Here is a 21,540-nt window from a genome sequence, read left to right as displayed (position 1 = left end):
TACTCTGTTATTTATTTTAGACAAAGTCTTGCTCTGTTCCCCAGGCTGGAGTGTAGTGGCACGGTCTCGGCTCACTGCAACCCCCGCCTCTAGGGTTCAAGCGACTCTCCTGCCTCAGCCTCCCGAATAGCTGGGACTGCAGGCATGCACCATTACACCTGCATAATTTTTGTATTTTTAGTAGAGACAGGATTTCACCATGTTGGTCAGGCTGGTCTTGAACTCCTGACCTCACTATCTGCCTGCCTTGGCCTCCCAAAGTGCTGAGATTACAGGCATGAGCCTCCGCGCCTGGCCTGACAGTTATATTTCATAATACATGCTGAAAACCATAATGTGTTAATTTTATTAAAATCAACTAAATTGTAGCAGCCCGTGATAAAATGAATTGAGAGGAATAACTACATATATAAAATGTTCTTGTTTAAGGCCATGTGTGGAAACTTAAAAAATTATTGGCCGGGCGCAGTAGCTCACGCCTGTAATCCCAGCACTTTGGGAGGCTGCAGCAGGTGGATCACCTGAGGTCAGGAGTTCGAGACCAGCCTGACCAACGTGGAGAAACCCTGTCTCTACTAAAAATACAAAATTAACCAGGCGTGGTGGCACATGCCTGTAATCCCAGTTACTTGGGAGGCTGAGGCAGGAGAATCTCTTGAATCCAGGAGGCAGAGGTTGTGGTGAGCTGAGATCCCGCCATTACACTCTAGCCTGGGCAACAAGAGTGAAACTTTGTCTCAAAAAAATATATATATATATTGTCTGTGGAATAATAAACAATTTTCTCTTAAGAAAAAGAAAGATTTTTATTTTAGAACCAGCACAGATAACAAGAACTGGAATATGATTTTTTTTAAAAAAATTCTATATTGACAAATTATAGTTATATGTATTTACAGGAAACAAAGTGATATTCTGTTATAGGTATACAATGCGGACTGATGGAAACAAGCTTATCACCGTATAAGTCATCTCAAAAACCTATCATTTACTCCTAATGTTTTCACCCAGTGACCAACATCTTCCTATTCCCTCCAGTCCTCAACCTGCGGTAACCCACACTCTACTCTTTGCTGCTATTAGTTTTATTGGTTTAGATTCCAAATATAAGTGAGGACATGAAGTACATGTACTTTTATGCTAAAGCCTGGAAAAACAGAATATGCACCCCATGTAAGACTAAGAATCAACGAGAGAATGATTGTGTTAGGTGTCTTTACAGTTATGCTGAGAACAATCTCAGAAGATAGAACCCACTCGCTTATCACACATCCCCATGAAGAATGGCAAAAGCAGAATGGAAGAAATGGCTGAGGGAACTCGACAGGCAGAGACGGCTGGAGACTCTTCCATGAGGTTCAGGGCAGCAGATGCCAAGGAAAGCAACCAATGTTTCCATCTCCTGAGCAGGTCTTCCACGCACAGGAAATGGGGTGGAACATAAGTCAGTCTAAATGTTAGGACTAAGCACTATGGAGGCTTCACCTCTGACCCATATGGACTAAGAACTGAGCACCATATGGAATTAAATATGGAGGGAGAGACCAAGAAAGAAAGCAGTCTCTTCAAAAGGAACCACAGAGTTCAAATGACAGGGTGTTGTCCATCATGATAAAGACTTTGCCTCTGTCTCGGAGGCAACTTATTTCCCCAAAGAACTCTCTCATTTGCAGAGAGTTTCCCACACTTTTTTTATTTATTTACTTTGAGACGGAGTTCCATTCTGTCACCCAGGCTGCAGTGCAGTAGCATGATCTTGACTCACTGCAACCTCCGCCTCCTGGGTTCAAGCAATTCTCTTGCCTCAGCCTCCTGAGTAGCTGGGACTACGGGCATGCGCCACCACACCAAGCTAATTTTTTTTTTTTTTTTTTTTTGAGACGGAGTCTCACTCTGTCACTCCGGCTAGAGTGCAGTGGCCGGATCTCAGCTCACTACAAGCTCCACCTCCCAGGTTTACGCCATTCTCTCGCCTCAGCCTCCCGAGTAGCTGGGACTACAGGCGCCTGCCACCACGCCCAGCTAGTTTTTTGTATTTTTTTTAGTAGAGACGGGGTTTCACCGTGTTAGCCAGGATGGTCTCGATCTCCTGACCTAGTGATCCGCCCGTCTCGGCCTCCCAATATTTTTGTATTTTTAGTAGAGACAGGGTTTCACAATGTTGGTAAGGCTGGTCTCTAACTCCTGACCTCAAGTGATCTGCCCTCTTTGGCCTCCCAAAGTGTTGAGATTACAGGCATGAGCAACTGTGCCCAGCCTCCCACACTCTAGTTAAGGAGTGGCCTTCTCTCTGCCCATCTGAGCTCTTACCTGTGATCACACCTTTGACACATTCCCGCATTCTTGGTTTTCTTGCTATTTTCACACAGCTCTTCACAGTCCAGGGCTCCTTCCCTTCCTCCAACATGGAGATAATATTCATATCAAAATGACACAGTCCTGTTTATAAAAAGAAAGGATCACAATGTGCTGGGGCTTTTCCAGAATCCCAGCCCTATGTTTACATGACAGGACATTACAGGTGGATCTAAGAAACATCAAAAATTCATCCACTGGGCCAGGCGCGGTGGCTCATGCCTGTAATCCCAGCACTTTGGGAGGCTGAGGTAGGCAGATCAGGAGGTCAGGAGATGGAGACCATCCTGGCTAACACAGTGAAACCTGTCTCTACTAAAAATACAAAAAAATTAGCCAGGTGTGGCGTGGTGGCGGGCGCCTGTGGTCCCAGCTACTCGGGAGGCTGAGGCAGGAGAATGGCGTGAACTCAGAAGGCAGAGCTTGCAGTGAGCCGAGATCGCACCACTGCACTCCAGCCTGGGCGACAAAGCGAGACTCTGCTGCAAAAAAAAAAAAAAAATCATCCACTGAATGCCTCCTTCTGAATACCCAGGAAACATGGTAACATGCAGATAGAAGGCTCTATTCCACTACCAACTTAATCCAAAGCAGAGAGGTAGAAAACAGGAAATGTGACGTTTCAAAAGTCTAACACAATGTATCATGCATACAGAAGCTCGGAAACCTCAAATGATGAAGCACAAAGGAGGCAGAACATCTGAAAAAGGGGAAGATTAAAGTCCAGGTTTCCCATAATGAAGCTTTCCATTTCAGCGTCAACAGGACTTCAATCTCAGTCAAGCAATGCAGGGGCTCTCCAGGGACTCATAAGCGAAAATGCAACAATAGACAAGAACAGATCTTGACTTCTGGAAGAAAGTCACCCTCACCCAGAGAAACTAGGTTCCAGTAATTCTCCAACATCACGTCCCTGTAGAGAGTCCTCTGAGCAGGGTCCAGGCATTTCCACTCCTCCTGAGAGAATTCTATGGCCACATCCCTAAATGTCAACCGTACCTAAAATGAAAAACACATTTCACCAAGTGGCTAAGGGGAGAGTTCAAAACTTCACATAAAAGGAGAAGAGGGGAAAACTGTGAGAATAGGTTAAATTGAAGTGGGTGAGCTGACAGATCCAGATTGTGACAATGTGACATACAGATTTGGTCTTCATCCCCCTCTCCTGACATAAGAGCTCTCTTGAAATCTGTGGAGTGGTAAGTATCTTTTTGTACATTAATGGGATAATTGGTGGCTGGAGCACCTAGGTAGCTTCAGGATGGAGAGCGGTCACTGGAACTGAGGCTCAGAGGGTGGTCACTGCAAAGACTGAGGCTCGGTTAGACTAAGCCTCTGTCCTCTCGGGAGGGCAGAGGGAATGAAGGTTCAGTTGATCACCAATGCTAATGATGGGAGCAATGCCTCCATAATGGGGCCTCCATGAAAACTCAAAAAAGACAGAATACATGAGAGAATACATCCCAGCTCCTCACTCCTCTCCCAGACCTCAGCTAATAGATCACTTCCATCTAGATATTCATCTGTGTGCTTTGTACTATCTTCTCTTATAAATGGGTAAATATGAGTAAAGTGTGTCCCTGTGTTCTGTGAGCCACTCAAGCAAACTAATCAATTCCAAGGAGGGGGTCACCGGAATTCACAATTCACAGTTGGTCACTGAGAAGCACAGGCCACAACCTGTGTTTGCGACTGGCATGAAAGTGTGTGCGCTGTTGTGGGACTGAACCCTCAGCCTATGGGAGCTGACCCTATATCCAGACGGACAGTGTCAGAATGGAATCGAGTATGAGAACACCCATTTGGGGTCTGTTGCAGAACTGTTTATTTGATGTGTAGAGGAAAACCCAATACCTCCAAGATCACAGAAGTATTCATATTATGAAAGCAAAGTAGGAGAAACTGAGTCTGTTTTTCCCATATTTTCCTACACATTAAGGACTTTTGAGCAAGTTATGTCTCCCTAATTCTGTTTGATTATTCTTTCACCTAAGAGGTTGTGATATCCTCTGTATTAGTGTCGATTTCTCAGCTTTATGGGCAATAAGTATACAAATAAAAAACTGAAAACAAGGTTATATCTATGGAAGTGCTAGATATTATGTTTGACATAGTGAGTGATATTCAATATCTACATGAACTAAAGCACAACTGATACCTTAAGAAATTATAATGCGGCTGGGCGTGGTGGCTCATGCCTGTAATCTAGCACTTTGAAAGGCCGAGGCGGGTGGATCACTTGAGGTCAGGAGTTCGAGACCAGCCTGGCCAACATGGTGAAACCCCGTCTCTACTAAAAATACAAAAATTAGTCAGGCATGGTGACGGGTGCCTGTAATCCCAGCTACTCAGGAGGCTAAGGCAGGAGAATCACTTAAACCCAGGAGGTGGAAGTTGCAGTGAGCTGAGATCACGCCACTGCACTCCAGCCTGGGCGACAGGGTGAGACTCCATCTCAAAAAGACAAAGAAAAAGAAAACTGTATTGAAGTGATGCTGTCTACAAGACAGAGGAGTAGGGAGTCCCAACCACTACCCATGGAGACACAGATTTAATAACACTCCATGGACTAAATCGCCTTTGTGGGAAATCTGGCAACCACATCAGAGGTCAGAACTCTTGTGAAACACCCACTCATCTGAGGCCCTACCCTGGCATGATGCAGTATCCCTGTGAGAAAACCACACTTCCATTTTCTCCTGGGGATAGAAAGTATGGGAATATCCATCTAACATTCTGACTTTTTTTTCTCTTTTTTCCTGTAATACCACACAAGGCTCATAACGTTCTGACTTTTCAGGGCATTGCTAAGGGACAAGTTTCTGTCTTGCCTGAATATAAACACTGAAGTAACAGGACCCCAGGTAAGGAAGCTGCTGAGAACAAAGCCATCCATCCTAAACCAGAGCTTGTAGTAACGTAGGCAGACACTAGGTGGCGGTGCAGCCCCCAGCGAAGCAAAGCTGCTGCGGAACAGCCGGCAGACAACAGAGGCTTTCCTGCATACAAACTAGCACAACTGCTTTAGTTAAGCTACAAGCAAAAAGTCCCTAGAAAAGGCTTGAGGGATCTCCAGAGCCTCTAGTCATGATGACTGTAGCATGTCTTCCCTGAAGGAAGCCAGAATCAAAAACTAGAAGTGTCTGATTAGTGAAAAGCTGAGGTCCCAACAGGAGGTAACAAGATATCAAAAGAGGCCGGGCGCGGTGGCTCACGCCTGTAATCCCAGCACTTTGGGAGGCCAAGGCGGGTGGATCACAAGGTCAGGAGTTCGAGACCAGCCTGGCCAACATGGTGAAATCCCATCTCTACTTAAAATATAAAAATTAGCAGGGCATGGTGGCAGATGCCTGCAATCCCAGCTACTCAGGAGGCCGAGGCAGAAAATCGCTTGAACCCGGGAGGCGGAGGTTGCAGTGAGCTGAGATCGCACCACTGCACTCCAGCCTGGGTGAGAGAGTGAGCCCCCGTCTCAAAAAAAAAAAAAAAAGAAGGCCGGGCGCGGTGGCTCAAGCCTGTAATCCCAGCACTTTGGGAGGCCGAGACGGGCAGATCACGAGGTCAGGAGATCGAGACCATCCTGGCTCACACGGTGAAACCTCGTCTCTACTAAAAATATAAAAAACTAGCCAGGCGAGGTGGCCGGCGCCTGTAGTCCCAGCTACTCGGGAGGCTGAGGCAGGAGAATGGCGTGAACCCGAAAGGCAGAGCTTGCAGTGAGCTGAGATCTGGCCACTGCACTCCAGTTTGGGCGACAGAGTGAGACTCCGTCTCAAAAAAAAAAAAAAAAGAATGCAATCGTATTAAAAATAGCCACACGCCCCCAAAAATGCCTAGAAATATGTCTAACCAAGGTGGTGAACTATCTCTATGAACTACAAAATACCAATGAAAGAAATCAGAGACAACACAAACAAATGGAAAAGCATTTCATGCTCATGGGTTGAAAGAATCAATATCATTGATATGTCTAAACTGCCCAAAGCAATCTACAGATTCAACAGTATTTCCTATTAAATGACCAACATCACTTTTCACAGAATTAGAAAAACCTTCTAAAACGTATATGAAAGCAAAAAAAGAGCTCAAAGGGCCAAGACAATCCTAAGCAAAAGGAATAAAGCTGGATGCATCACATTACCTGACTTCAAACTATATTGCAAGGCTACAGTAAACAAAATAGCATGGTACTGGTACAGAAACAGACACATATACCAATGGAATAGAACAGAGACCCCTAAAATAAAGGCCTACACCTCCAACCAATTGATCTTCAGCAAAATCAACAAAAATAAACAATGAGGAAAGGATACCCTATTCAATAAGTGGTGATGGGAAAACTGGCTAAACATCCGCAGAAGAATGAAACTGGACCCCTATCTCTCACCATATAAAAAAAATAACTTGAGATGGATTAAATAATATAAGACCTCCAGCTATAAAAATTCTAGAAGACTTTGGCCTAAGCAAGGAATTTATGAAGACCTCAATAGTAAATGCAGCAAAATGAAAAACAGACAAGTGGAACTTAATTAAAGAGCTTGTTACAGAAAAACAAACTATCAACAAAATAAACAATCTATAGAATGGGAGAAAATACTTGCAAACTACGCATCTGACAAATGACTAATATCCAGAATCTATAAGAAACATAAGCAAATCAACAAGAAGAAAACAAATTACCCTACTGAAAAGTGGGAAAATAACATAAACAGACACTTCTCAAAAGAAGTCGTACTATTGGCCAACAGGCATATGAAAAAATTCTCAACACCCTGATCATCAGAGAATGCAAATCAAAACCATAATGAGACACCACTTCATACTAGGCATAATAGCTATTATTAAAAAGTCAAAAAAGTAACAAATATTGACAAGACTTCAGAGAAAAGGAAACACTTATACACTCATACACTTACGGGAATGCAAATTTGTTCAGACCGTGTGGAAAGCAGTTCGGAGATTTCTCAAAGACTAAAAACAGAATTACAATTCAACCCAGCAATCCCATTACTGGATATGCACCCAGAGGAAAAATAGATGGTTCTCTCAAAAAGACACCTGTATTCGTATGTTTACTGCAGCACCATTTACAATAGCAAAGACATGGAATCAACCTAGGCGGCCATCCACAGTGGAACAGATGAAGAAAATACAGTAGACATATACCCTATGGAATATTATACAGCCATAAAAACACAAAATCATGTCCTTTGCAACAACATGGATGCAGCTGGAGGCCATTATCCCTCGCGAATTAATGCACAAAGAGAAAAATACCGCACTTTCTCACGATGGAAGCTAAACACTGGGTGCACAACAACACAAAGATGAGAACAACAGACACTGAGGACTCCAAAAAGGAACAGGAAGGAAGAGGGGAAGGGCTGAAAAACTATTTATCGGGTACCATGTTCACTACTTGGGTGACGGGATCTTCGGAAGACTAAACCTCAACATCACAAAATATGCCCACGTAAGAAACTCACGTGTACCCCCTGAATCTGAATAGTATAAAATGAATCAAATAAAGTACGTACCAATGTACACACAAACATTCAAATTCATAAGACACATTCTGTGCAAAAACCAAATTGTTTTTCCTACTATAATCTCAGAAAATGCTTCTAAAATCAGATGTGCCAGGTACAGTGGTTCATGCCTATAATCCCAGCACTTTAGCAGGCCAAGGCAGGAGTACTGCGTGAGCTCAGGAGACCAGCCTGGGAAATGGAATGAAACCTTATCTCTACAAAAAAATTCAGCTGGGCATGGTGGTGCGTGCCTATAGTCTCAGTTACTCCAGAGGCCAAGGTGGGAGGATCCCTTGAGCCCCAGAGATCCAGGCTGCAGTAAGCTGTGATCCCACCACTGAACTCCAGCCTGGACAACAGAGTTAGGCCTGTCTCAAAACAATAAACAAACAAACAAATAAATATATAAACAGATGTATAGTGTTCCCCCCATACCAGCAAGCAATCAATTGTGCAGCAGGCGCCGTCTGGGTGTCCTCCAACCCCAGTTCAGTTTCAGCACCACCGACCTGGAGATAGTGTCAAATCCCACAGGTTGACGGTTCAGTCCCACTTTGGGTGCCAATAGCAAGCCCCCGGTTGTTCTTCCTGTGCTTTTGACAAGACTATTAATCAGGGTTCCTGTAATTCCCTCATTGGGTTCAGTTAATTTGCTAGACCTCACAGACCTCAGGGAGACACTTTATGTACATTTACCCATTTATTATAAAGGATATTACAACAAATGTATATGAAGAGATGCAGACAGTGAGGTATGGGAAAAGGGGCTGGGACTCCCACGCCCTCCCTGGGCATGCTACCCTCAGGAATCTCCGCATGCTCACCTACCCTGCAGCTCTCTCTGAACCCCGTGCTTTTGGGTTTTCATAGAAATTTCATGAAATAGGCATGATTAAACCATCGGCCACTGGTGATCAACCTTTATCGCCTCTCCCTCTCCCTGGTAGCTGAGGAGTGGAGTTTAAAGCCCCAATCTTCCAATCCTGCCGTGGATATTCTGGTGACCCACGCCCTATCCTGAAGCCTGTTGGAGGCTGCCAGCTATCGGTCAATACATCAGCATGCAAAAAGACAACACTTGGGAAACTCTACAGATTTTAGGAGCTGTATATGCCAGGAACTGGGTCAACGACAAAGGCCATGTGAACAACCCACCAGGAGATAAAGATAAAGCATACCATTTCATTCCGTAAGGCCTTCCAAAACAAGATAAACCAAACAAATAATTGAGAAAGGGGTAAGCAAAGAAAGATTACTTTTACAATAGAATAACGTGTAATTGAAAGGAAGACAACAGTGCGTATATAAAGAATTAAACCAAGCACGATGGCTCATGCCCGTAATCCCAGCACTTTAGGAGGCACAGTCAGGAGGATGGCTTGGGCCCAGGAGTTCAAGACCAGCCTGGGCAACATAGTGAGAACCTGTCTCTACAAAAAACAAAAGCATAAAAAATTAGCTAGGTGTGGCAGCACACAACTGTAGTTCCAGCTACTCAGGAGACTGAGGTGGGACAACTGCTTGGGCCAAGGAGGTCAAGGCTACAGTGAGTCACGACTGTACTGTAACCGAGTACCCTCATTTTTCCAAGAAAAAGGGGGTGAGTTATTTTTTTCTCTTATTTTCTCTTTTCTCCATTTTCCCCCGTTCCCTACTTCCTACTTAGCCCTTTAGAAATACACTTAGAACCTTTTACCTCCCCTTCACCAGACACTCTCTACAGGGCAAGTTCATCTAACTATGTGCTTGGAGCTCCAGAGGGGACTCTCACCTGCCAGGCCTCGAGACAGCAATCAATCTACAACCCACAGTGCTGCTACAACACTCTCTCCCACCCGGAGAGTGAGTTTCAGCCACTTTTACAACCTAGTTCTGCCCACGAAGGCACCAGTGGTTGCCAGCTCAACCCCCCGGTACCTAAGGCACAGAAGCAAGTTAGGGGGACCCCCGCCTGATTGCTTCCTCTCCTGCGTGCCATTCATGCCAAGCCCCCCTTTGAAAAGTGCCTGCTTTCTGCTCCAAAAGCAATGCAGTACCCTAAGGCAGGAAGCCTGTACTTCCTCCCCAAAGCTAGCTTTGGAATTAAGAAGTCACTGTCTTTCTACCAGACCTTGCTCTTGTTAACTGAACTCTGCAAGCAGCGAGCAACTGAACCTGCATGTCAGTGACAGAGCCGCTGTGCTTCAGCCTCGCTCCAGCAACAGAGTGAGACCCCATCTCAAAAAATGTAATGAAAGTTAAAAACAAAATAAACTGCAGAATACAAAATAGCTCCTGAATTCCAGGAACAGAAAATGGAGCAAAGTATAAAAATTCATTTCATATATACACATCTACAAAGTAATGCAACCCACTCAGACTCACAAGGAATAAGAAAATGGAAATGCAATGGGGTGCATTATCTCCAGATTTTCATAATATAAAATGAACACAGTGGCAAGTTTGCTTAATGAGGGGGAAATCTGACGTACTGGTGCGAGAGGGCGCCTCTGCACCTGGGATAGGAATAGAATCTTGCCAGATCTAGCAACACAGGCAATGCACCATCCTAGAAGAGATCACTCTTCCAATCGCCAAGCCTGGAGGAACCCTCCATGATCTGTAGTGAAGTCGGCATGGTCACAGGCAGCCAGGGTGGCACCTTTTTTCTTCTCTTTGAGACAAGGTCTTGTTCTGTCACTGAGGCTGAAGTGCAGTGGTGCTATCATGGCTCACTGCAGCCTCAATCTCTGAGGCTCAAATGATCCTCCCACCCCGGCCTCCACAAGTGCTGGGATTACAGGCGTGAGCCACCATGCAGCACCCGGTGTGGTATTCTTCATAAAAGTGAGAAAGTTAAAAGATCCACCTGTCTTCATTCCCAGAATGCTCCGACAAGGATGTAGAAAAGTGAGCTCCTGTTTCCTAACAGGAAAACATGTCAATGTTCAAAACTTAAAGGTTAACATATCACAACCAAACATTCACTGAGGAATTTGTTGAAATCTCATCATGATGTCAAAATACATTTCTACAGGACTCGCACTGACCCTTCCCACACAACTGAGAACAGCAGCTTCCCACTGAGATGTGAGGGAGGGTGGAAGGCTGGGCAGGAAAACGGATGCTTTACCTCTTGGCGCATAAATGTACTGTTTCACTATAAAACAAATATATACATGATGCCGTGTTTAAAAGAAACGAAATGTTGACTCATAACCGGTAAAACAAAAATACAGTTCCAGCCTCTCTAACGGCAAGGTTGTTCTGCTCATACACCATTCTCACCTGCGATACCCGTCGGACAAAGCTTCTTGTAAGAACATCCCAGTCTCCACGGGATAGAGTTTCTGAGACTAGTTTAATGAATCTTGTTACACATGTATGTTGATGTCATACATTAAACTGGATGATGGAATGAAAGAATCATCTATCTCCAATATCAGCGTCTAAATTTTCCATTCCGTTCCCAGTCTTTACGAGTTTGGAGTCGGAAACACAATGACTCACTTGTTCGGCTTCACATGTACTAAAAATGAGGCGGAAAGCTTTCCGCTTAGCGTTCTTATTCTATGCCAGTGAGCAGGTACTTATGCACAGTAATACCTGACTTTATGGGCAGCTTCTGTTATCACGGTTTACACAGAGCTCACAGTACATCCAGAGGCGACCCCTGAACAATCCCTGCTGCCCAACAGCCCTGATACCACAGGACCCTCACCCCGTCTCCATCCACGTCTGGGTGTGAGCCCTTCCAAGGACCATGCCCACTGCCGCCTCTTCCCAAGTTGATGTCACTGGGTCCTGATGAGATGGAATCTAAGCGAGATGAGAGGGACTGAGGGAAGGCATCGGTGAGTGTCAGCAAACGTGTCAGGCAGGACGCTTCAGACTCAGAGAAGATTCGCAACGGCAATACCAGGGATTTCAGAAGAAATAAAAGAACAATCTGCCAGGAATATCACTTTACCTGAGTAAGGGCCATTCCTGACTCCTTTTCTTTCCTCTTCCTCTTCTTCCAGACTTCTTCCTTGGGTAACATAAAAGAGTCTTTAGAAGTCAATACTGAATATCCAAAATATGCTGCTTAGGGCTGAGAATCTATACACCCCCTTCATGTGCCACAATCACATGCACAGAAGATCTCACCCTATGGAAAGATGGTCCTCTGCGCCCCACGGCACCGGGGGAACACGGGGACGAGAAACTCCTACAGGAAGAAGTGAGTTTCTGACCCCTTTCTTCAGAATCTGCTCTCCTTCTGGAGAAGCCCACACAGGCTGCAGCAGTGGGGAGCCGGGCTGCAATGAGCTTCCCTTTAGGGCACGGACCCAGCCCTGACCAAACCCCATGCAGAACACAGCCCCTCACCTCTCTGTGGATCCCAGGCTGAGCTCAGCCTTCAGAAACAAAAGACAGGGATTGGTACTATGCTGGCGACAGAACAGAGTCAACTTTAAATATTACTCAGCTGGGCTCTAAAACACTGAAATGAAAATATGCCAAGGGGGTACAAGAGATGTTTCTGCAAAACACCTGGGCACTCTCACGTGAAGCCAGGGTTGAGCTGCACTGAGGGGGCGAGCCCAGCACAGCCCCAACTTCTGCCTCTGCTCTTCTGTTGGGGACTTGTCCTCACCAGGATCCAGACTGGATATTGAAGGAGCAAAAAGAATCACACCGAACAGGCAACATGGACCAGAGGTAGGGGTGAAGGTGGGGCTGCAATGTCAAATGGGAGGCTGTGGGACATCACAAAGGTTTCCACGGAGAAAATGATGTCAAACAAAGACCTCAGGAAGAAAGGCTGCTTGTCACTTGCAGCTGAGAGGCCAGAGATTTCTAGGCAGAGGGCCAGCCCACATGGAAGCCTTGAGGCAGGCGCAACCTTGGCTCCAGGAAAACGAAAGGGGCCTGTGTGGCTGGAGCAGAGGGGGCGGGGAGGACACAGGAAGGAGATGACGTCCAAGAGGTCTTGAGGGGGCAGATCACACAGGGAGAGGTCTTCAAACATTCTTTCTCCCATACCTCAAAAGAATTTATGAAACCATGTATTTCCTCACCTGTTTTAAGTAAATGCATAATTTTTTCTTTATTTTACAAAGTAACACACTTACAACATAATATCTTACATATTTTACACATGACAAGAAGTTCAGCTGAGCCCCAGGAAGTACAGGCTTGCCCTCAGCTGAGATGTGTAAGACTGCAGGGGGTGGACATGTTTGGAGGAGTTTGGGAAGTCATTTTTATTTAATTAATTAATCAATTAATTTGTTTTTGAGATGGAGTTTCACTCTTGTTGCCCAGGCTGGAGTGCAGTGGCACAATCTCGGCTCACTGCAGCCTCTGCCTCCCGGCTTCAAGCGATTTTCCTGCCTCAGCCTCCCGAGTAGCTGGGATTCCAGGCGCCCTCCACCACGCCTGGCTAATTTTTTGTATTTTTAGTAGAGACAGGGTTTTGCCATGTGGGCCAGGCTGGTCTCAAACTCTTGGCCTCAGGTGATCTGCCTGCCTCGGCCTCCCACAGTGCTGGGATTACAGGCGTGAGCCACTGCACCCGGCCAGGAAGTCACTTTCAGACATATGAAGATGGAGATGCCTGTTGGGATATTCCTGCAGAGAGTTTTGGAGACAAATGGACATAGGATTTTAGACCTCAGAGGGGGGTCTGCAGGGGACATGGAGCCGTGTATTAATAGGTGGGACATAAAGTCACAAGATGAGACAGTAAGGAAAGGCAGTGGGTGTGGAAGGAGACAAGAAGAGGTGTAAGGACTGAGCCATGAGCACTCACACATTCAGAGAACAGAAAGTTCTGGAGACACCAGAAGAGACGAGGAAAGCAGAAAGTGATCAGAGTGGCAAGAAGATTGAATAGATACGTAAAGGTTAACGGGGTGTCATAAAAGCCAAGACAACAGAAGAAGTGATTGGCTGTGCTACATGCTACCGAAAGGAAGAAAAAGATGAGGACAGGACATGAATGATGGCATGTAGGAATGGGGAGGTCACTGATGACTGAAAAAGGAAGAATCAGTGGAATGCTGGATGTGAAAGCTAGATTCAAGCAGTAATTCAAAGGTTTAAGCAAGAATTGAAGACAAAGTGGCCGCACATGGCTCACGCTTGTAATCCCAGTACTATGGGAGGCTGAGGTAGAAAGACTACTTGAGCCCAGGAGTTTGAGACCAGCCTGGCCAACACAGCAAGATCCTGTCTCTATATTTTTATTAAAAAAAAAAAAAGGCCGGGCGCGGTGGCTCAAGCCTGTAATCCCAGCACTTTGGGAGGCCACAAGGTCAGGAGATCGAGACCATCCTGGCTAACACTGTGAAACCCCATCTCTACTAAAAAATACAAAAAACTAGCCGGGCGAGGTGGCGGGCGCCTGTAGTCCCAGCTACTTGGGAGGCTGAGGCAGGAGAATGGCGTAAACCCAGGAGGTGGAGCCTGCAGTGAGCTGAGATCCGGCCACTGCACTCCAGGCCGGGCGACAGAGCGAGACTCCGTCTCAAAAAAAAAAAAAAAAAAAAAGTAAAACTAGTTTTTAGTATATTATGCTCTTAAATAGAGTATAAATAGGTACTTATTACAGAAGGAAATGTAGTTGAGAGTATTTTTTTTGTTTTAAAGATGGAAAAGTAGAAGAAAAAAAGGCATTACGCATTGGAGATCTGTTCAGAGAGGAAAAAAATTGTTCATACTACTCTGACACTCAACACAGAACATTTCACCTCTAGTCACCAAAATGGGTGTCATTTTCCCCACAATGGCAGGTTCTCCAGCAGACTCCCAGCTAGGGAGTCCCAGGTGGGGAGTCCTGCCGTTTTCCTCAATTCTGACACTGTCTACATAACAGAATCAGACACCACAGCTTGAGAGCTCAGTCGCACAAGGCTGCCCTCACTTCATCCGCTGTACGCTCTGACTGACCTGATCAGTGTGCTTCCCTAACACTTTCCTTGGGTTTGAATCACTAGCCAGCACAGCTTTTCCATCTGGCTGTTCATCTGTGTCATTTGCAACATACTTTATAACAAATGAGTAAACCAAGCGTTTTCCTGAGTTCAGTGAATGACTGTGGCAGATTACTACAACCTGAGGAGGGGGGGTCAAGTGAATCCCCAATTTACATTTGGTCACCCAGAAATTCAGGTCCCAACCTGTGACTTGTGACTGGCATTTGAAGTGGGGGCAGCCCTGTGGAACTGACCAACCAGTAAACAGCATCTGATCCTAATTCTAGTTGGACAGTGTCAGAACTGAGTTGAACTATAAGGTCACCCAGTTAGTGTGGGATGGAAAATGCATTGCTGGTGGGAAGAAGTTCCTCCACATTTTGGTGATGAGTTTTCCGTGCTGCGTGTTCACTATTACATTGACTGTACACTATTATATCGACTATAATCAGCATCATATAATACTAAATATTACGTAATCAGTATTACATTAACTCATGTTCTCGCCTCTACCCAACCCCATCCCAGGGAAAGGGAGGAAAAGGGTGGCCCACAAATGAATGAGTCAAGTCACTGCCCTCTGGCTGAAAAGGTTGTAAGTGGAAGCTAACCTCTGATGCCATAATTATAAAATGCATAGCCTTATAGGCAAGAGTTTTGCAATTCTCATCTTTATCTGTGTATTTTAAGCATATTTAAAACCTGTTAGATTATAAAGACAGAAATCAACATGTCACAACTAAATTACCTATATTCAATCAGCTCACCACTCACCTGAACCAAGGTCCCCTCCTTCTTCTTCCTTCCTGTGTGTTTCCCTCTCATTTTGTACATATCTCATCCTCACTTCTGTCTCTGGCTTTTTTTTTTTTTTTTTTTGAGACGGAGTTTCACTCTGTCGCCCAGGCTGGAGTGCAGTGGCCGGATCTCAGCTCACTGCAAGCTCCGCCTCCCGGGTTTACGCCATTCTCCTGCCTCAGCCTCCCGGGTAGCTGGGACTACAGGCGCCGCCACCTCGCCCGGCTAGTTTTTTGTATGTTTTTTAGTAGAGACGGGGTTTCACCATGTTAGCCAGGATGGTCGCGATCTCCTGACCTTGTGATCCGCCCGTCTCGGCCTCCCAAAGTGCTGGGATTACAAGCTTGAGCCACCGCGCCCAGCCTCTCTCTGGCTTTTTTTCTCTGTTTCCTCCCAGGTTTCTGCTCCTCATTTTGAGCCCCCCTCCTCTCCTGCTCTTTCTCCCCTTCTTCCCTCTTTTCCTTCTCTTCCGCCTGTTCTGCTCCATTCCTACAACTTCTTCCACCTCTTATTCCTCTCTCTGCCCAATCTTTTCATTGTTCCAATCCCAATCTCCACATATTTCTGCCTCTTTCTTCCCTCATATGTGCTCCCCATCTGCTCCCCCTATTAAATCCCCTCTTCCCTGTTACACACCCTGTCCCCATTCTCTGGCACCCCCAGATCCCAAGCCTCCCCATGCTGTGGTTCTCCCTATGCTCTCCTTGTCACCAGCTGTCCCGTCTTGCTGTCTCCGCACCACATTGCTGTCTGCCCTGGCTCCAAATGCCTCCTCCTCTCCCCCACTCTGTCTGAGGAGCCTCCCCCTTTCTGCCCCTCTCCCTGTCTTGCCATCTCTCTGGAGACGCAGCTTTGCTCTACATTTCTCCAGTTGCTCCCTGCCCCACACTTTCTCAGCTTTGTCTTTCACTCTGTGTCTGTCTGCAAATTCCCCACCCATCCTCTGCGTTGCCATCTGTTCATGGTTCTCACCCATCCTTTTCACTCCTTCTCAGTTTTTCTATTTCCTCTCTCTCTCTTTTTCTCCTGTCTCTCTTTCTCCTGATCCCGTCTCTCTCCTGATCCCCTGTGACCACATATTTCCAGGGAAGGGGATGGAATAAGATGCCCACCTACTGAGAGCACATGTTCTAGTGCAGTGGAATCTGGGACAAAAGAACATTGGAGGTGAACAGACAGGCCCAAGCCACCTCCTTCAACGCTGGGCCAGAGGAAGCCATGCTTATGAGGGAGAGGCCTGCAGGGAGGAGGGCAAGGCTCAATGAGAGCAAGACGGGCAGGTGTCTCAGAGGAGGGGTGGGATCTGTGGAATCCTAGGACCAGGGCGAGGACTCTTGCACTGGAGCTGCGGTGCTGCGGTGCAGACATAATGAAGGGTGAGGCTTAGGGGATCCAAAGGGTGAATGCACCTCACGGGTGAGGACCTTACGAGGCACGGGGTGAGAAGTGAGTAAAGAGTTTTAAGCAAGAAATGGCGTGAAAGGTGTCTACATGGCCTGAAGGCAGAAATACTGCAAGCAGGACCAGCCTGTGTGGTTCAATGGGAAGTGACCCCGACCTCTCATGGACATCTCTGAATTTACTTGGGGATGAGAGAGCCAGGAGGGGATATTAAGATCTATAGGGCCCAGAGCGATGGCTCACGTCTGTAATCCCAGCACTTTGTGGGCTGTAATTCCAGTCGAAGTGGGAGGATCACTTGAGCCCAGGAGTTTGAGACCAGCTCAGGCAACACAGTGAGACCTCCTCTCTACTAAATATATATATTAAAAAAATTATTTAAACGTGGTGGTACATACCGGCGGTCCCAGCTACTCAGGAGGCTGAGATGGGAGGATCACTGGAGCCCAGGAGGTCCAGGTTGCAGTGAACTACAATCACGCCACAGTACCCCAGTCTGGGCTACAGAGCCAGACCCTATCTTAATTTATATAAATATATATATACATGTGTATGTATGTCTCTGAGGACTCCTGGAAATCAAGTATGGATGTGCAGGAGCCTGGGGAGGCCAAGTTTAACTTAAACAGAGGGAAACTCACGTGTGAGGCCTTCACTTCAAGTATCAGCTTCTAGAGGCTGCAGGAATCTGCAAGAAGAGCTGGGTTCCCTGCAGGCGGGGCCTGGGTGGGCGCCTCATGCAGAGGGGCCAGCAGTTGGGAGGTGCCTGAGGGATGAAGAGGGGAGGGCTTGGGGAAAGGCAGCAACACCTGCGCTTCCCTTCATCTTGCTCCCAGGAGTCTGTTTCCAGAGCTTTGGAGGAGAGACCTACCAGCGAGGCTGAAGCCACTCAGTGGGCTGGGAGCCAGGATCTCTCTAGGTCGTCGAGGGGGCAGTGTTCGGATCCAGGAATGTTTCTGCAATATAGAACATGAAATGCAAAACTTGAGCTTAGCAGGGAGTGTACAATTTCATGCTGACCAGCAGAACCTCCTTTCCATTTCTATTCCCCACCCACCCAGGAAGGACAGTGTCAACCTTGGTTCTGGAGCAGGGCTAAGGCCTATGATTAGTTAGGCCTATGATAACTTGCTTTTTAAAAAGCAGTAACTTTTTACAAATAGAAACAAATTCCATTGTTCTTCCTTTATCCCATTCCACTCTTGAGATGACACAGCCTCAAATACCTTTGAGATAAACTTTGCCATCATAACATGCTTGTGTCAATAATTTCTACATATAGTGTAATTTGAAATTCACTTTACATGCATTCTGAAAGTACTTGAAAAAACAGAAGAGAAACAAAAAAACATAGATTACAATTTTTAAATAAAAATTGTTGGCCGGGCGCGGTGGCTCAAGCCTGTAATCCCAGCACTTTGGGAGGCCGAGACGGGCGGATCACGAGGTCAGGAGATCAAGACCATCCTGGCTAACACGGTGAAACCCCGTTTCTACTAAAAACTACAAAAAACTAGCCGGGCGAGGCAGCGGCGCCTGTAGTCCCAGCTACTCGGGAGGCTGAGGCAGGAGAATGGCGTGAACCCGGGAGGCGGAGCTTGCAGTGAGCTGAGATCCGGCCACAGCACTCCAGCCTGGGTGACAGAGCGAGACTCCGTCTCAAAAAAAAAATAAAAAATAAAAAATAAAAATAAAAATTGTTTTCTAAGTACTTATTTTAATCTGCTGTAGAAAAAAAGCCTGTAAAATCATCTTCAGAAAACATCTGCATTTATATTCACCTCAAGGGTAATTAATTTTGCAAGATTTTAAGCATATTTGATAGGGTATTCTCTTTTTTTTTTTTTTTTTGAGACAAAGTCTCTCTGTCGCCCAGGCTGGAGTGCAATGGCACAATCTTGGCTCATTGCAACCTCCGCCTCCTGGGTTCAAGCAATTCTCCTGTCTCAGCCTCCCAAATAACCAGGATTACAGGCGCATGCCACTACACCCAGCTAATTTTTTTTGTATTTTTAGTAGAGACGGGGTTTCACATTGGCCAGGGTGGTCTCTAACTCCTGACCTCAAGTGATCTATCTGCCTTGGCCTCCCAGAGTGCTGGGATTACAGGTGTGAGTTACCATGCCCCGCTGGATATTCTCCTTCATATGAACCCTATACAAAGTAAAACTAGATGATCAAATATTAAATGACATCGTATCTACTAGCAAGAATTTTATGTCAACATCTGTGAATTTACCTCTACTTTGAAGTATGTTTGCCTCTCACCTCCCTATATGTGGAAGATTTCATCAATGGAAAAGTGGTGATTAATTGAAAATACAATGGTTTAGATAGGAAAAATAGCATATTTAACAACTATATCTACACAGTTTCAAAAGATATGGTGTCTGGGATTTGGGGACTTTTGCAAGGTAGACTGCTCTGTGTTATGCAATACTGCTAAGTACCTGTGTTGCCAAGAAAGCAGTTTCAGCACGGACTTCCATGATTCCAAGCAAAGAAATGATTTGATTTTGGATCTTTTCATTAAACTGAGAATAGTAGGGGTGAATCTGATTATAGGTGAAAGCCATGAATCCATTTTCTATATGCAGAGTTTAAATGCTTATACAATTTTCATTGACGCAAAATCAACATATTCACAAGAGACTGAAAAAAGATATTTCCGGCCAGGCACGGTGGTTCATGCCTGTAATCCCAGCACTTCACTTTGGGAGGTTAAGGCAGGTGGATCACTTGAGATCAGGAGTTCAAGACAAGCTTCGCCAACATGGTGAAACCTCGTCTCTATTAAAAATACAAAAATTAGCCAGGTGCAGTGGCAGTGCCTGTTATCCCAGCTACTAGGGAGGCTGAGGCAGGAGAATCACTTGAACCCGGGAGGCGGAGGTTGCAGCGAGCCGAGATCATGCCACTGCACTCCAGTCTGGGCGACAGTGCAAGACTCTGTTTCAGAAAAAAAAAAAAACAAGAAAGAATGGTGGGGGAGGCTCAACCTTTGCTATTTGCTAGGACTACAGGGTCAAAATCAGCTTCTACATTGTCAACACATAACAAGTGAAACTCAAAAATAATGAATACACATATATTTGAAAATTGGAATATGACAAACTTTAAACTTGCCCTGGTACCTTGGCCTTTGAGAGGCACTGAATCCAGCCTGGGCAACATAGTAAGACCCCATCTATACAAAAAAATTTAGAAATTATGCAAGTGTGGTCGTGCATGTCTATAGTCCCAGCTATTCAGGAGGCTGAAGTGAGTTTGAGATTGCAGGGAGTTATGATCACGCCACTCCAGCCTGGGCAACAGAGCCTGTCTCAAAAAACAAAAAACAAAAGAAAAAAGCTTTGCAGGGCACTCAATCTTCACTGTGGGTGTGCTGACTATTCCTGTCACACATAAGATACATCATTACCTGCTAAAAGAAAATTTCAGCTAATTGAAAAAATGAGATGCACCAAGTTTATTTCAAAGCCATATACATCTAAAATCCCTTACAATTGTGTAACAGATCAACAACTGAAATATAAGGAAACAAGGCATTAGTGATGCACATGCTCCAATGAGACCCCGAGATCATACAAAGTAACACTCCAAACTATCATTTTATCTTCCAAAATGCATCTGAAAGCTTCTTGATCTACAACACAAAATACTCCAAGATACCAAAGGTAACCCAGAAATTTATCTCTGAGATTTCCCCTATAATTCCTCTATTTTAAGTATTGTTTATGTTTAAGGGAATGGTTGGCGACCTAAATTACCAGACACCCTTCCTCCACACACCCTGGTCCAGGGCCCTTGAAACATCCCTGGACCTAAGCCCAGAGTTTCTCTCTTCCATCCAGAAATGGAAACGATGTTCTAATTGTTGTCACCATGAAACTGAACACAGCACAAGTAGAAATTTCACCTTCGTTTCATCCTCTAAACAGACAAATCAGGTCCTGGATTAATTAAGCAGGTCTAATTGCCAGTTCCAGGGTGAAACCACGGCCCCACAGGGACCATCCGCTGATGCCCCTGCACCCCTCCTGGTACCTTGAGCTAAAATGAGTTGTGATCCTCTTAAGGGTAGGAGGCCTGTCTCCACCTGCAAACAAAATGAGTTTTTCACTTAAATCGTTTTCAATGTAAGAGTAAATAAACCTTAGCCTTCAATTAAGTGGCCCAGTACAATTCTGTTCTTTTGCCTTAAATTGTTTGAAATGCTGTATTAACTGAAAAGAAGCAGGAAGCATCCCTGAACTGAAAATAAGCCGGAAGCATCCCTACTAATTAACTGAAAATAAGCAGGAAGCATCCCCGCCTAATTTCAATGAGCTGAAATTTTCTTTTAGCAGTGCCATGCTGATGATCCAATCCTAGCGGAGAGAAAATGACCTGGGGCCCAGAGGAGTAGAGAGCCCAGACCCGCTCCTTTCCTGGCCCTGCCCGGTTTCCACAGCCCAGACCGCACCATAGCAGTTTCCACCCTCCCATCCCGCCCTCTTCCACCCCCCCAT

General features: G+C 45.6%; 1 protein-coding gene across 4 annotated transcripts in view; it reads right to left on the bottom strand.

Annotated features, from left to right (window-relative positions):
* Positions 1-21,540, bottom strand: part of ZNF160 (zinc finger protein 160) — a 36,666-nt gene that overhangs the window by 6,469 nt on the left and 8,657 nt on the right. Inside the window, exons 2-6 of one of the 4 annotated variants that reach the window (XM_011946179.1) lie at positions 17,901-17,985; positions 17,671-17,795; positions 11,839-11,898; positions 3,228-3,354; positions 2,311-2,439 (exon numbers count right to left, since the gene is read on the bottom strand). In XM_011946179.1, coding sequence (XP_011801569.1) covers positions 2,311-2,439; positions 3,228-3,354; positions 11,839-11,853 — 271 coding nt within the window. In that variant the 5' untranslated portion in view covers positions 11,854-11,898; positions 17,671-17,795; positions 17,901-17,985. The remainder of the gene's footprint in view (positions 1-2,310; positions 2,440-3,227; positions 3,355-11,838; positions 11,899-17,670; positions 17,796-17,900; positions 17,986-21,540) is intronic. The other 3 variants (XM_011946180.1, XM_011946178.1, XM_011946177.1) reach the window with 3 other exon arrangements.

This window comes from Colobus angolensis, unplaced genomic scaffold, assembly GCF_000951035.1.
Source record: "Colobus angolensis palliatus isolate OR3802 unplaced genomic scaffold, Cang.pa_1.0 Scaffold25, whole genome shotgun sequence".
NCBI lineage: Eukaryota > Metazoa > Chordata > Mammalia > Primates > Cercopithecidae > Colobus > Colobus angolensis.
The sequence above is the reverse complement of the archived record's forward strand: the minus strand, read 5'-3'. Positions and strand labels throughout refer to the sequence as shown.